Genomic DNA, 15025 nt, shown 5'->3' on the forward strand with positions numbered 1-15025 from the left:
CCACAGCTCCAAGAGAAACAAACGGTAATCAACATGCATTTTGTGGCCAAGCATATGGACCTCAAAAAATGGCTCTGCGGTTATGAAGATGAGATGCGACAATATGGATGCTGGTAACACGGATCAAAAGGAGAATCCAGCCTCCTGATATGAACTGGCAGCAATAAGAAGCAAAGGTGTACAGTGGTGTGTGTAACTGGCAATGCACAAAAGCTACCACTTTATGTGATATTTAAAAGGAATACTATTCTGAAAACATCACTTAAAAAAGTCATATTGGCGAGAGCAAATCCGAAAGGATGGATGGAATGACCTTGTTGACTGGGTGACACATGTTTGGCAATGTTACATTGGTGCGTTACCGAATTTATGTAACATGTCAGTGCTTGACTGCTTCCATGGACGTACAATTGAGGAAGTGCGAGACAAGTTATAACAAGGGAAAGCTGCCTTGGGTATTATCACTGGAGGTCTAACAACCATCCTACAACCACTAGGTATGTGTGTGTGTGTGTGTGTGTGTGTATCAGCCATTCAAACCTGCACTTAAACAGCAATTTGGGCAATGGACGACACATGCATGCACACAACACCCCCCCCCCTTCCCCACCACCACCACTCACTCACATACGCACAAAGACAATTTGTCCTCTCCCCCCCCCCCCCCACCCCCTTTCAAATGACGGTGCACAGATTATTTGAATGTACGGTATATGTGGTGGCTGACACACTTCCTGCCCCCACCCTCGTCTCGCTCTCACCTCAAATTATTGTGCACAGATTATTTGAATGTATCCAGTATATGCGCTGACAGACACAGCAGTTTTAAATCGTATGGTACTCAAAATATTTTCAGCAAGTATATATCTTTAAATGAGTATTAATTTACCTGCATACAGGAATGGAGCTCCACTCCACCAGCGATGACAGTCTGCCACAAAGTACAATATGCTAAGCAGAAGGAAAGCCATGCTTGCAGTTGCCAGCACATATGACAGGGACCAGAGATTCTTATTGACCGGGATGATTCCATCTTCTTTCGAGAAATGACAGAGGATTCCAGCTAATATGCCCTGTGTAATTTTTTCAATGGAACATTATTTTCATGAATAATTGATAAAATACACAAGATAAATGAATCTAACAGGTGTTATTAGTTAACTCTTAGCCTATAATTCACTATGCAAATTTAATATCAAAATGAAGTGTATAATTAACGTTGCTGTGATTTAATTAATACATAATTCTTCCTTAGAAAATCCGGGATGGAATAATGACAATATTATGAAAAGGACAGATTGCTACTCACCACATGGAGATGTTGAGTTGCAGACAGGTACAAAAGAAGGTTGCTAAAAAAGTAAGCTTTTGGTCCAAAATACCTTGTTCTAAACACACACACACACACACACACACACACACACACACACACACATTAAAGGACAATTCAAATATACATGACCACTGTCACTGGCCACAAGTGCTGGACTGCAAGGAACTGCAGACAGGCGAGTGGAGCAGAGAAGGAGAGAAGTAATAAGACTGTGGAGTATTGGTGGGATAGAAGGCTGTGTAATGCTGGAGTAGGAGTGCAGAAGGGGATAGGTGGGCGAAGGCTAGTCACTAATGAAGGTTGAGTCCAGGAGGGTTATGGGAACATAGTTCCCATCTGTCCAATTCAGAAAAGCTCTTATTGGTCAAAAGGATCCATATGGAACAGGCTGTGAACAGTCACTGAAGTGAAGAACTCCATGTTGGGTAGCATGCTCAGCAACTGGATTGTCTAGCTGTATCCTGGCCACAGCGTGCAAGTGACCATTCATGCAGGCAGACAGCTTGTTGGTTGTCATGCCCCATAAAATGCAGTAGAGTGGTTGTTCCTTAGCTTGTAGATCATTTCACAGGTAGCCCTACCTTTGAAGGGATAGGTGATGCTTGTGATTGGACTGGAGTAAGTGGTGGTGGGAGGGTGTATGGGACAGAACTTGCATCTAGCTCCACTACATGGACATGAGCCATGATGCAAGGGGATGGAAGCAGGGGTAGAGTAGGGATGGACAGCAAAATTATGTAGGTTCAGTGGGCAGTGGGAGGGGTGGGAAGGTTAGTGGGTAGGGTATTACATCTCACTGTGCCCTGAAATGATGAATATCCTGCCCACTATCCTTTGCACCTCTCTCACAGTGGTATTCCCCTGCCCACCGAACCTACACAATGTTCCTGTCCATCCCTCCTCCAACCCTGCTCTCAATCCCTTGGCTCATGGCCCATATCCCTGTAATAGTGCTGCAGGCAAGACCTGTCCCATACATCCTCCCATCACCACCTTCTCCAGTCCAGGCACAAGCACCACCTATTCCATCAAAGGCAGGGCTATCTGTGAAACTAGTCATGTGATCTACAAGCTAAGCTGCAGCCACTGCGCTTATCTACATGGGCATGACAACCCACAAGCTGTTTGCCTGCACAAGTGGTCACTGACAAACTGTGGCCAAGAGACAGCTGGAACACCCAGTAGCTGACCACTAGTGACTGTCGTTTACTGAACTAACCCCTTCCTTGCTCCCACTCCAACACAACCTATTCCAACAACACATCCACAGTCTTTTTATTTCTCTCCTTTTTCACTCCTCTTACCCCTCCCCCTCCCTGATATCTGTCTAACTGCCCTACCCTGTCACCACCAGGTCTCCCATTCCCAATCCCAGCCTCCTCCTTACCCACACCAACCAGACTGCTTCTCCTGTTACACACAGTTGCTCACAGTCCAGCCTTGGCAGCCAGAGACAATGGTCATGTTTGTGCGAGTTGTCCTTGCATGTGTGTGTGTGTGTGTGTGTGTGTGTGTGTGTGTGTGTGTGTGTGGTTTAGAAGCATGCCTTTTGGCCAAAAGCTTACTTGTTTAGCAGTCTTTTTGTTGTGCTTGTCTGTGACTCAATGTCCCCACTCTATGGTACATAGCAATCTATTCTTTTCATAATATTGTCATAATTCTTCCTTACATTCTTTTCTTTTCCCTCGCAAAGATAGTCTGCGTACCTAGAAACAGATAATAACCACTGTTTCTTCCGCAACTGTTACTGTGTCAGACGCATCTGAATTCACTGTTGCCAACTCACAGACTAATGGCCACCGGCCTACACTGTGCTATTAAACCAACTTTGAACAACAGACAGATATATAAATGATAACCTGATAGACAGTTAGATGGATGGACAGAATATTATTTTTACGATAGACTTTGTGGACTCACAGTAACCACTCCCCATGACAACCAGCGGGAGATTCTCATAAAGGTGTAGTTATAACACTGCAGGATTCTACCAGCATGAACTCCTAGGTACACCATCAGAATTGATGTCAAGGTTCCAAGTATACCTGCAAAGACAAAAATAAAATTGTGGAATGACAGCAACCTGCACACATAATTATTAGTAATTAGTAACAGTCTATCTTCACTCCACATCACCATGGATTGTGAACATCAGTATGTTTCATCTGTTGGTGGAACGTTACTTTGCAGAAATGTAAATAATTAATTTCAGTATTACTGAACACAACTGACTGCAGTCAAGACAAACACACTGCAGCAATGGTGCTTCACTCAGTGGTAGGCCATTTGAATTCTTATGGACACAGCAATTTTATTACAAGAACATTCTTAACTTCAGGAGGATGGATAGCAATGTGACGTTTCCAATCAGCATCCTATGCATCACTGAATTCATTATCAAAGCCCTCTACAATACCTCTACAACACTTGAAAATGGCACATCACTGAAATCAGCTGATCATGTGAAATAAACAACTGTAACACAATACAGCCAAGGTGGAAAATGGAATAATCATTTAATAAATTTCTGGAAAGCAGAATGTGCTTTCTTGATAGTTTTGTATTCTTGAATTTGGAAGCCACCTCAGAGCTATTTGAGAGGAGCAGACTCTTTACTATGATTGGGTTTCATCCTTCAACTGCTCTCTCTCTCTCTCTCTCTCTCTCTCTCTCTCTCTCTCTCTCTCTCTCTCATTGCCATCAAAACCACATTGACATGACATTACACTCTACATGATCCCATCACAGCAGCCTCTACGGAGAAATTACATGTCAGACATGGCACTCATGTTTCACAATTTAAAAAACAGTTAGGAAGGAAGATTATGGCTTAATGTCTTATTGACAATCGTATCATTTACGGTGGAACACTAACTCAGATTGGGAAAGGATAAGAATGGTAATCTGCTATGTCTTGTTCAAAGGAACCATCATGGTGTGTACCGTAAGTGATTTAGGAAAACCTTGTTGGCCAAAAGGGGATCCAAACAGCCGTCCTCTCTCATGCGAGTCCAGTATTCTTAGCATGGCACTACTGTGGTAAGTCTCAAATACACAAATTTAGGTGGTTGAAGTTGTAGTGGACATCAAAGTCAGCAATTTCATATAACATTTACTCTTTTGCATTACTAAAGAGAGTAATATTGTCAAATATGAAAAGCTATTGACACAATCTAAGAACACAAAATTATCAAGAAAGCACATTCTGTACTGTCAAACTGAGCAAGGATTATTATGCATTATGTAGGGGTCTTGTCTTGGTGGTGGTGGTGGTGACGGTGATGGCAATGAAGGGAGAGGAAGAGGAAGAGGAAGAGGAAGAGGAGGATGAGGACGAGGAGAAAAACAAACAGGAGTGATGGTAGAGTGTGAGATAGTGCAAGAACTTGGAAGCGGAAGTGGATGCAAATGCTATGGACAACAGTTACAGTAAAGTTCTGCTGAATTACTATAAAATTAACTGATATTAAAGGAAGCGTGTACATTGTAAAGACAAATTTTCTGGATGAAAAACAAGAGCTTGGGAATAAGACAATCTCAGTGGACAGAGACTGTGGTCATGTGTGTTTGAGATGTGTTTATGTGAGTGTGTGAGTATGCTATCTATTTGCATTGAAGGCCTTGTTGACTGAAAGCTTACTTTCTGACAGTCTTTTCGTTGTGCCTATCTGCAACACATCATCTCTGCTACATGGTGAGTAGAAAGTATTCTTTTCACCATATCGTTATGTAAGAGAAATAATCATCAGAACAGCATAAGAAAATAAAAATAATAACTAGAAAAGCAAAGAAAAATGTTTACTTGCACAGAAGTTCAACCCTTTTACTCATTTCTTCATTTATATTTTCCAGTTAATGTAATGATAGTGGGTAGCTTATGAAACAGCCTGGACAACCTGAAGCATTAACACGGAGCTTCCACGATACAGAGATATGAGCCTGCCTGAATCAAATCTGCCTTGTGGATTAATGGCGAAGGCTGGGGAGCCAGACAGCCTGGATGTGGTTTTTACGCAGTTTCCACATACAACTAGGTAAACAGTGGGCTGCTACCAATGTCCAGCGCCAGACACACACTATGCAGATATCCAGGAAATGTCCTCCCACTTGAACATAAGATTTATTCTTGACGCAAACAGATGGGGTACACAAATTCCATCCCAGGGGAAATGGTGGCATCAGTAATGGCATCTGTCAACCACCTGACACTTACATTGCCCATGCTACAACACCAATCCTCTCAAGAAATGGGCCAAGCAAAGGAAGAAGAAGGCGGAGGAGGAGGAGGAGGAGGAGGAGAATAAGAGGAATTGGATAGCTTATGTTCCTGCTAAGTCAAACAAAGAAATAAACTGTTTTATATATTTACTCTTTTTCCATTATCGGTGGTTCATTGGTGAGGAAAAAATTATTATGAGTAGTTACAGAATTTTCACTACTGGCAGATATTCTGAAAGTAAAATAAAATTCTATCTGCACACAATTTGTGTGATTTGATGGATGAATTCTGTAGCACAAGAAACTGATTAAAATTTGGAAATTTGGGGTAAGTTCTATGGGACCAAACTGCTGAGGTCATCAGTCCCCAGCCTTACACGCTACTTACTCGAACTTAAACTAAGGACAACACACACATCCAAGCCTGAGGGAGGACTCGAACCTCCGACAGAGGGAGCCGCGCGAACCATGGCAAGACACCTAAGACCGTGCGGCTACACCGCAGGCAGAAACTGATTGAGCAACGGGGTTCATTGTCAACTACTACACAACGATATTCCAAACAGCTCAGTCTAATAAACAGATCAACAAAGCTAAGCCTCTGACAGATGAACTTGCAGAACTCGTAATGTGCATGATACAGGTGTGTACATTCTTCTGAATGTGAAGCTCAACATAAAACATCAAGTATCACACTTTTCTGTTGATATGATTGCTGCAAGCTGTACTAACCTTCAGGGTCATATACTTGATCATTGTGGTAAATGGACTTGCATGTAGGGTTCTTGTACATGTGCTGTGGAGTGAGGATGAGGCGATCAATGTAACCGGCAGCTCCACCAGTGCAGTTGGCATATTGTCCATGCATGTGCCATCCACCAGGTCCCAAGTAGCCCCGCGGGCAGCCAGGAACAGGTAAAGCTAGTGAGATAGCAACGTGGGCCGTAGCCAAAGCTATCACCACCAGCCACTGACACCAGGATTCTATAATATCTGATAGTACTATGTAGCGTCCATACCTACAAGGGAAAGACATCATTATTATAATGCATTTGTTTATTATGCAAATTTGTTTGTTGAAACCAGTTTGTAAGACTAAAATGAAACCTAATAAAATGTAGGACCAATAAAACGGTTGTTACAGGGCGAAAGGGAAATTAAAAATATCTTCATCAGTTATCTGCATCTGGGAAAATAACTTCTTTTAAAGATATCAATATAATGGAAGGAAACATTCCACGTGGAAAAAATTATATATAAAAACAAAGATGAGGTGACTTACCGAACAAAAGCGCTGGCAGGTCGATAGACACACAAACAAACACAAACATACACACAAAATTCAAGCTTTCGCAACAAACTGTTGCCTCATCAGGAAAGAGGGAAGGAGAGGGGAAGACGAAAGGAAGTGGGTTTTAAGGGAGAGGGTAAGGACTCCTTACCCTCTCCCTTAAAACCCACTTCCTTTCGTCTTCCCCTCTCCTTCCCTCTTTCCTGATGAGGCAACAGTTTGTTGCGAAAGCTTGAATTTTGTGTGTATGTTTGTGTTTGTTTGTGTGTCTATCGGCCTGCCAGCGCTTTTGTTCGGTAAGTCACCTCATCTTTGTTATTATATATAACTTCTTTTAAAGATCATCATAAGGAATCCAGGAGGATTTACGTATCATTTTTTATTAAATCTATACTGACATACAAGTGTTACTTTGATCAATGGCTGAAAAGAAAATAGTTTAACACAGCATTGTCAAAAAAAAAAAAAAAAAAAAAAAAAATCTCCAGATTTCCTGGTCAAAAATAAACAAAATTTTCCTGGATGAAAATACTCTTTTTCCATGTTCAGTAATGAGTGAGGCGGTGCAGTGATTAGCACACTGGACTCGCATTCGAGAGGACGACGGTTCAATCCCGCGTCCAGCCATCCTGATTTAGGTTTTCCGTGACTTCCCTAAATCGCTCCAGGCAATTGCTGGAATGGTTCCTTTGAAAGGGCATGGCTGACTTCCTTCGCCATCCTACCCTAATCCAATGAGAGCGATGACCTCACAGTTTGGTCTCTTCCCTGTCCAGATAAGGAATGCAAAATAAGAAAGCAGACCTCTGCATAATATTCGTTTAGAGATCTACACATTGAAGTACCCTCATATCTTGCTATGTGATGATTTTAAAACTGATATTTTTTATTCATATTCTTCAATACTGTTATGTAGAATTTCCAATCAAGTTTACATCCACATAGTATTGAAAAAAAGCTAATAATAAGGTATACACACTTTGGAAAAAAACAGTTGTTTGTATACACCAAAACTAAGGATGATAAGTTCTTCATCATTATTTTAAACAACATAAAAGACAAACATGGTTGTCTGTAAAGCCAAAAGCCAAGAAAGTGTACAATAGGAAAATAAAATTTTACTCCAGGAGTAAATATAAAGCCTCGTGGGGAGTTAAAATTATAAAATGCAGTGGGCTATAAGTTATCCAAGAATGGCGTTCTGCAAATTTAGACATAAACAACAAAATTCGTCTAACCTGCAACACTTCACTGTCTGCCACTCCCACTACACTATCCCCACCCCTACCCCCCTTTTCCAGTCGCCACTCCCATCATGCACTGGTGCTGCTGCTCACAGTGTGGTTTCAGTTGCCTGAGACTGCAGTCATTTTTGTGTGTGTGTGTGTGTGTGTGTGTGTGTGTGTGTGTGTGTGTGTGTGTATTACTGACGAAGGCCTTAATGGCCAAAAGCTTTAACTGTGAGTCTTTTTGCTGTGCTTAACTGCGACTCAGCATCTCCACTGTATGGTGATTTCCTTCTCATAATTTTGTTACATTTTCCATTGTTTGAAAATATTCTTTACAATATTCTTAAACTTAACTGCAGCAACAAAGACATACAAGCTGCACAAACTTCAGAATCCAACCAGAATATACTATATACAGATCAGGCACTGATATTATACCACTAGTACAATTTGGCTATCCACTGCTTGTGGTGAGGGACTGTACAACCTATCATACATCATGGGGTTGGTTGGTTGGTTGGTTTGGGGGGAGTAAAGGGACCAGACTGCTATGGTCTTCGGTCCCTTTTTCCAAAGACAAAGAACACCCACAGAGAATAAAAACGAGGAACAGAAGAGATCACAGACGATACAGAACAAGAGAAACTGAGACAAGGACAAGACAAAACGAACTAAAACCACACAGAGTGTGACGGTGGTTGGCCGACCATAGAAATAAAAAAGGAAAAGCCAACCACTTAGAAACACATTAAAAAAAAAAAAAAAAATCTGTTGAAAATCATAGGCCAAAGGCCAGAATCAACACAAAACAATAAAATAAAACAGAAACACTCAGATTAAATGATAAAACCCCCCTGCCCGAATAAAACGTAAAACTAAGTCAGCCATAGTGGAGTCGTCTGTTAAAAGGGCAGGGAGCGTATCAGGCAGCGCAAATGTCTGCCTGATCACAGCTAAAAGGGGGCAGGCCAACAGAATGTGGGCCACTGTCAAAGCTGCACAACAGCGACACAGAGGAGGGTCCTCCCGGCGCAGTAAATAACTGTGTGTTAGCCGGGAGTGGCCAATGCGGAGCCGACAAAGGACGACGGAGTCCCTGCGGTTGGCTCGCAGGGATGACCGCCACACAGTTGTCGTCTCCTTAATGGCACGGAGTTTATTGGGTGGAATCCGATTGCGCCATTCAGCATCCCAAAGCGCAAAAACTTTTCGGCGGAGGACTGCCTGCAAATCAGTCTCTGGGAGGCCAACATCCAGAGATGGTTTACACGTGGCCTCTTTCGCCAGGCGGTCAACATGTTCATTGCCCGGGATACCGACATGACCGGGGGTCCACACAAAGACCACAGAGCGGCCGCAACGCGCAAGAGTATGCAGGGACTCATGGATAGCAATCACCAGACGAGAACGAGGAAAACACTGGTCGAGAGCTCGTAAACCGCTCAGGGAATCGCTACAGATCACGAAGGACTCACCTGAGCAGGAGCGGATATACTCTAGGGCTCGAAAGATGGCGACTAGCTCAGCAGTGTAAACGCTGCAGCCAGCCGCCAAGGACTGTTGTTCGGAATGGTCCCCTAGAGTTAGCGCATACCCGACACGACCAGCAACCATCGAACCGTCGGTGTAAACAATTCCAGAGCCCTGATACGTGGCAAGGATGGAATAAAAGCGGCGGCGGAAGGCCTCTGGAGGGACCGAGTCCTTCGAGCCCTGTGCCAAGTCGAGCCGAAGGCAAGGGCGAGGAACACACCACGGGGGTGTACGCAGAGGCACCTGGAAAGGAGGCGGAACAGGGAAAAACCAAAGCCCGCAGAGAAGCTCCTTGACGCGTACGGCGATCGGACAACCCGACCGGGGCCGACGGTCCGGCAGATGGACGACCGACTGCGGGAACAGGACACGGTAATTTGGATGCCCGGGCAAACTAAAAACATGGGCAGCATAAGCAGCCAGTAATTGTTGGCATCGTACCCGCAGTGGAGGTACACCTGCCTCCACTAGTACGCTGTCCACAGGGCTGGTGCGGAAAGCACCAGTGGCAAGGCGTATCCCGCTGTGGAGAATTGGGTCCAGCACCCGTAACGCAGATGGGGATGCTGAGCCATAAGCCAGGCTCCCATAATCCAGACGGGACTGGATTAACGCCTGGTAGAGCCGCAACAGGGTAGAGCGGTCGGCGCCCCAGCTAGTGTGGCTCAAGCATCTCAGAGCGTTTAGATGCCGCCAACACGTCTGTTTAAGCTGCCGGATATGAGGCAGCCAAGTCAACCGGGCATCGAAAACCACCCCCAAAAACCTGTGGGTCTCCACCACAGCAAGGAGTTCATCGGCAAGATAAAGCCGCGGCTCAGGATGGACTGTTCGGCGCCGGCAGAAATGCATAACACAGGTCTTGGCTGCCGAAAACTGAAACCCATGCGCTACAGCCCAAGACTGCGCCTTACGGATAGCGCCCTGTAGCTGACGTTCAACAGCTGCAATGCCAGTAGAGCTGTAGTAAAGGCAGAAGTCGTCAGCATACAGGGAAGCAGAGACAGAATTTCCCACGGCCGCAGCAAGCCTGTTAATGGCTATTAAAAACAGGCAGACACTTAAAACAGAGCCCTGTGGCACACCGTTCTCCTGGACGTGGGAGGAACTATACGAGGCCGCGACTTGCACGCGGAAGGTACGACACGACAGAAAATTGCAGATAAAAATCGGCAGAGGACCCCGAAGACCCCATCCATGAAGCGTAGAAAGAATGTGATGACGCCACGTCGTATCGTACGCCTTCCGCATGTCGAAAAAGACAGCGACCAGGTGCTGACGGCGGGCAAAAGCAGTACGGATGGCCAAATCCAGGCTCACCAGATTGTCGGTGGCGGAGCGGCCTCTACGGAACCCACCCTGAGACGGAGCCAGAAGGCCCCGAGACTCCAGTACCCAATGCAAGCGCCGGCTCACCATCCGTTCAAGCAACTTGCAAAGAACGTTGGTGAGGCTAATGGGACGGTAGCTGTCCACCTCCAGAGGGGTCTTTCCAGGTTTCAAAACGGGGATGACAATGCCTTCCCGCCATTGCGACGGAAACTCCCCCTCGACCCAAAGACGGTTGTAAAGATCGAGAAGGCGCCGCTGGCAGTCCACTGAAAGGTGTTTCAGCATCTGACAGTGGATGCCATCTGGCCCAGGAGCGGTATCAGGGCAAGCAGCTAGGGCACTGCGAAATTCCCACTCACTGAATGGAGCATTGTAAGATTCCGGGTGGTTGGTGCGAAACGAAAGGCTCCGACGTTCCAGCCGCTCTTTAATGGAGCGGAAGGCCTGGGGGTAATTTGCAGAAGCGGAACTCATAGCAAAATGCTCTGCTAAGCTATTTGCAATGACGTCGGAGTCAGTACACACGGCTCCATTCAGTGAGAGCGCAGGGACGCTGGCAGGGGTCAGATAGCCGTAGACGCGTTGAATCTTGGCCCAGACCTGCGAGGGAGTGACATGGAGGCCAATGGTGGACACATACCGCTCCCAGCACTCCTTCTTGCCTTGGCGGATAAGGAGGCGGGCCCGCGCACGCAGCCGTTTGAAGGCGATAAGGTGCGCTAAGGAGGGATGTCGCTTGTGACGCTGGAGCGCCCGCCGGCGATCTTTAATCGCTTCAGCGATCTCAGGCGACCACCAATGCACAGCCTTCCTCCGAGGAGACCCAGAAGAACGGGGAATGGCAGATTCGGCGGCAGTAACGATGCCGGTGGTGACCGATTGAACCACCGCATCAATGTCATCAGTAGAGAGAGGCTCAAAAGCGGCAGTGGAGGAGAACAAATCCCAGTCAGCCTTATTCATAGCCCATCTGCTAGGGCACCCAGAAGAGTGACGCCATGGTAGTGACAAAAAGAGCGGAAAGTGGTCACTACCACACAGGTCGTCATGCACACTCCATTGGACAGATGGTAAGAGGCTATGGCTACAGATGGAAAGGTCAATGGCGGAGTAGGTGCCATGCGCCACACTGAAGTGTGTGAAGGCACCATCATTTAACAGTGAGAGATCGAGCTGCGACAATAAATGCTCAACGATGGCGCCCCGACCTGTGGCCACTGACCCACCCCACAGAGGGTTATGGGCGTTGAAGTCGCCCAATAGCAAGAAAGATGGCGGCAATTGGGCGACCAGTGCAGCCAGGACAGGCTGCGAGACATCACCATCCGGTGGAATGTAAAGACTGCAGACGGTAACAGCCTGTGGCGTCCACACGCGTACAGCTACAGCCTCTAAAGGCGTCTGGAGAGGGACAGACTCGCTGTGCAGAGTGTGAAGGACATATATGCAGACGCCACCAGACACCCTTTCATAAGCTGCTCGGTTCTTATAATAACCCCGATAGCCACGGAGGGCGGGGGTTCGCATCGCTGGAAACCAAGTTTCCTGGAGAGCAATGCAGAAGAAAGGGCGAAGGCTGAGAAGTTGGCGGAGCTCAGCTAAATGGCAGAAGAAACCGCTGCAGTTCCACTGGAGGATGGTAGTGTCCATGGCGGACAAAGGCGTGACGGGACTGGGAAGGCAGATTACGCCGCTGGGTCACCTGCTGCCTCCGATTGAGCACCCGTGCTAGCGCTATCCATGGCGTCTGAGGGACCGGCGAGATCGAGGTCCTCAGCGGACGCCAGGATCTCCACCTCGTCCTCAGACGCAGATCTGGAAGGTGGCGGTGGGGTGGCTGCCACCGCGAGTTCCTTGGGCGAGCTCTTCTTCTTTGATTTCTCACGCTGCTCCTTGGGTTTAACTGGCTGGGAGGGCTTCACCGATTCAGTCTCCGGGACTGAGGAGGATCGTGAAGCCCGTCGACCAGCTGATTGCGGGCACTTACGCCACTGTCGGTCGTCAGCCTTCCCACTGGTGGAAACCTGGGAAGGGAGGGACCCGAGGGACCCCTTGCGAGCGTGAGAAGCCGAAGAAGTTGGACACTTCTCCGGCTTAGAAGCAGGGACGGACGTCCCTGATGGGGGGGATGGTGTTGCCCCTGAGGTAGGTGGCGCAGGAGCAACCCGGTGGGTAGAGCCCCCCACTGGCAAGGGGGCAGGAGGAGTCTTACTGCTTATCGAGCTGGCTGGAAGTCTCGAAACTGATGGGGCTAGCACAGGTGTTGTAGCAGCTGCATAAGAAGATGCCATTCTCACAGGATGGAGTCTGACATATTTCCTCTTGGCCTCAGTATAGGTCAGCCGGTCCAGGGTCTTATATTCCATGATTTTGCGCTCTTTCTGAAAGACTTTGCAGTCTGGCGAGCAAGGTGAATGGTGCTCCCCGCAATTGACGCAGATGGGAGGCGGGGCACATGGAGTATCGGGATGAGATGGGCGTCCGCAATCTCGACATGTGAGGCTGGAAGTGCAGCGGAAAGACATATGGCCGAACTTCCAGCACTTGAAGCACCGCATCGGGGGAGGGATATAGGGTTTGACGTCACATCGGTAGACCATCACCTTGACCTTTTCCGGTAACGTATCACCCTCGAAGGCCAAGATGAAGGCACCGGTAGCAACCTGATTGTCCCTCGGACCCCGATGAACGCGCCGGACGAAATGAACACCTCTACGTTCTAAGTTGGCGCGCAGCTCGTCATCAGACTGCAAAAGGAGGTCCCTATGGAAAATAACACCCTGGACCATATTTAAACTCTTATGTGGTGTAATAGTAACGTTAACATCCCCCAACTTGTCACAAGCAAGCAACCTGCGTGACTGGGCGGAGGATGCCGTTTGTATCAGTACTGACCCAGAGCGCATTTTAGACAAGCCCTCCACCTCCCCAAACTTGTCCTCTAAATGCTCGACGAAGAACTGAGGCTTTGTGGAGAGAAAAGACTCCCCATCAGCTCTCGTACAAACTAAGAATCAGGGCGAATAACTGTTACCTCCATCCTGAGACTTACGCTCTTCCCACGGCGTGGCCAGGGAGGGGAACGTTTTCGGATCGTACTTCTGAGCATTAAATTGAGCCCGAGAAGGCTTAGAGACTGCTGGCGGCTGGCCGCCAGCGAGAGATGATGTACCACGCTTCATTGCGGGTCATCCGCCCTGATGCCACCTACTCCGACCAAGGGCCCTCCCCACGGGCGCCACCCAGCCACAGCAAAGGCCACCTGGCAGGATGGCCGTTGCCGGGAGTCCCGATACCCCAGGAGGATAGGCATCTACTCCTTGGCATACGTGGGGAGTTAACAGCGCAGGCATCAGTAGAGCGATCCCTGTGTTGTCAGGGGGCTACAACCAAGAGGGTACATGGCGGCCGCACCACAACGGGCTGGCTACCGTGCTGGATCTTAGGTGCAAAAATGTCCAAGGTCGTCGTCGCAGTGAAAAGAAACACTGCAGAGGGCAGCGTGTTAATCGCACCTAGGGACGTATCCTCGCCCAAGAGATCGAAAACGAGCGGAACACCATTGCAACGACGAGAAATCCGGCTAAAGGTCTAATTGCACGACGGATACAGTGCACCATGTAAGGCGCCCTTCCCCAATTGGCTCGCTCTTCAGATAAATTTAGAAAGATGGAGGTCAAACCCGAGAGGGGACCATCACATAAGGCCAAAACATGTGAGACTCCTTCTAGTCGCCTCTTACGACAGGCAGGAATACCGCGGGCCTATTCTAACCCCCGAACCCGCAGGGGGGGGGGCACACATCATGGGGATATGAATGTGAGAATTGCAATGGTGAGCTATTAATGACTATTCTAGAAGACAAAAACCGAGTGCTGCTGAATGACAGACTCCCACAAGAATAACTCCACCATTACAGACAAGATTGGCAATAGACCTAAGCTTTGCATCACCTCATGTGACACAACTATCCAATTGCAAAAGAAAAGTACAACCTTGGTGTGCCTGCTAATCTTGTGTGGTGGGGTATCAAATATCTGAACCGTGGAAAAACTGGGGAAATATATGAGGCATAATGCCCAACAAAAC

The 15025-nt window shown here is 47.3% G+C and overlaps 1 protein-coding gene across 1 annotated transcript in view; it reads right to left on the reverse strand.

The window, feature by feature from the left end:
• The window catches only part of LOC126464587 (heparan-alpha-glucosaminide N-acetyltransferase-like), a 118186-nt gene that overhangs the window by 17692 nt on the left and 85469 nt on the right, over positions 1–15025 (reverse strand). Inside the window, exons 8-10 of the mRNA XM_050096243.1 lie at positions 6284–6570; positions 3254–3378; positions 890–1073 (exon numbers count right to left, since the gene is read on the reverse strand). Of these exons, the coding sequence (XP_049952200.1) occupies positions 890–1073; positions 3254–3378; positions 6284–6570 (596 nt within the window). The remainder of the gene's footprint in view (positions 1–889; positions 1074–3253; positions 3379–6283; positions 6571–15025) is intronic.

Source organism: Schistocerca serialis, chromosome 1 (genome assembly GCF_023864345.2).
Source record: "Schistocerca serialis cubense isolate TAMUIC-IGC-003099 chromosome 1, iqSchSeri2.2, whole genome shotgun sequence".
In the NCBI taxonomy this organism is placed as follows: Eukaryota; Metazoa; Arthropoda; class Insecta; order Orthoptera; family Acrididae; genus Schistocerca; species Schistocerca serialis.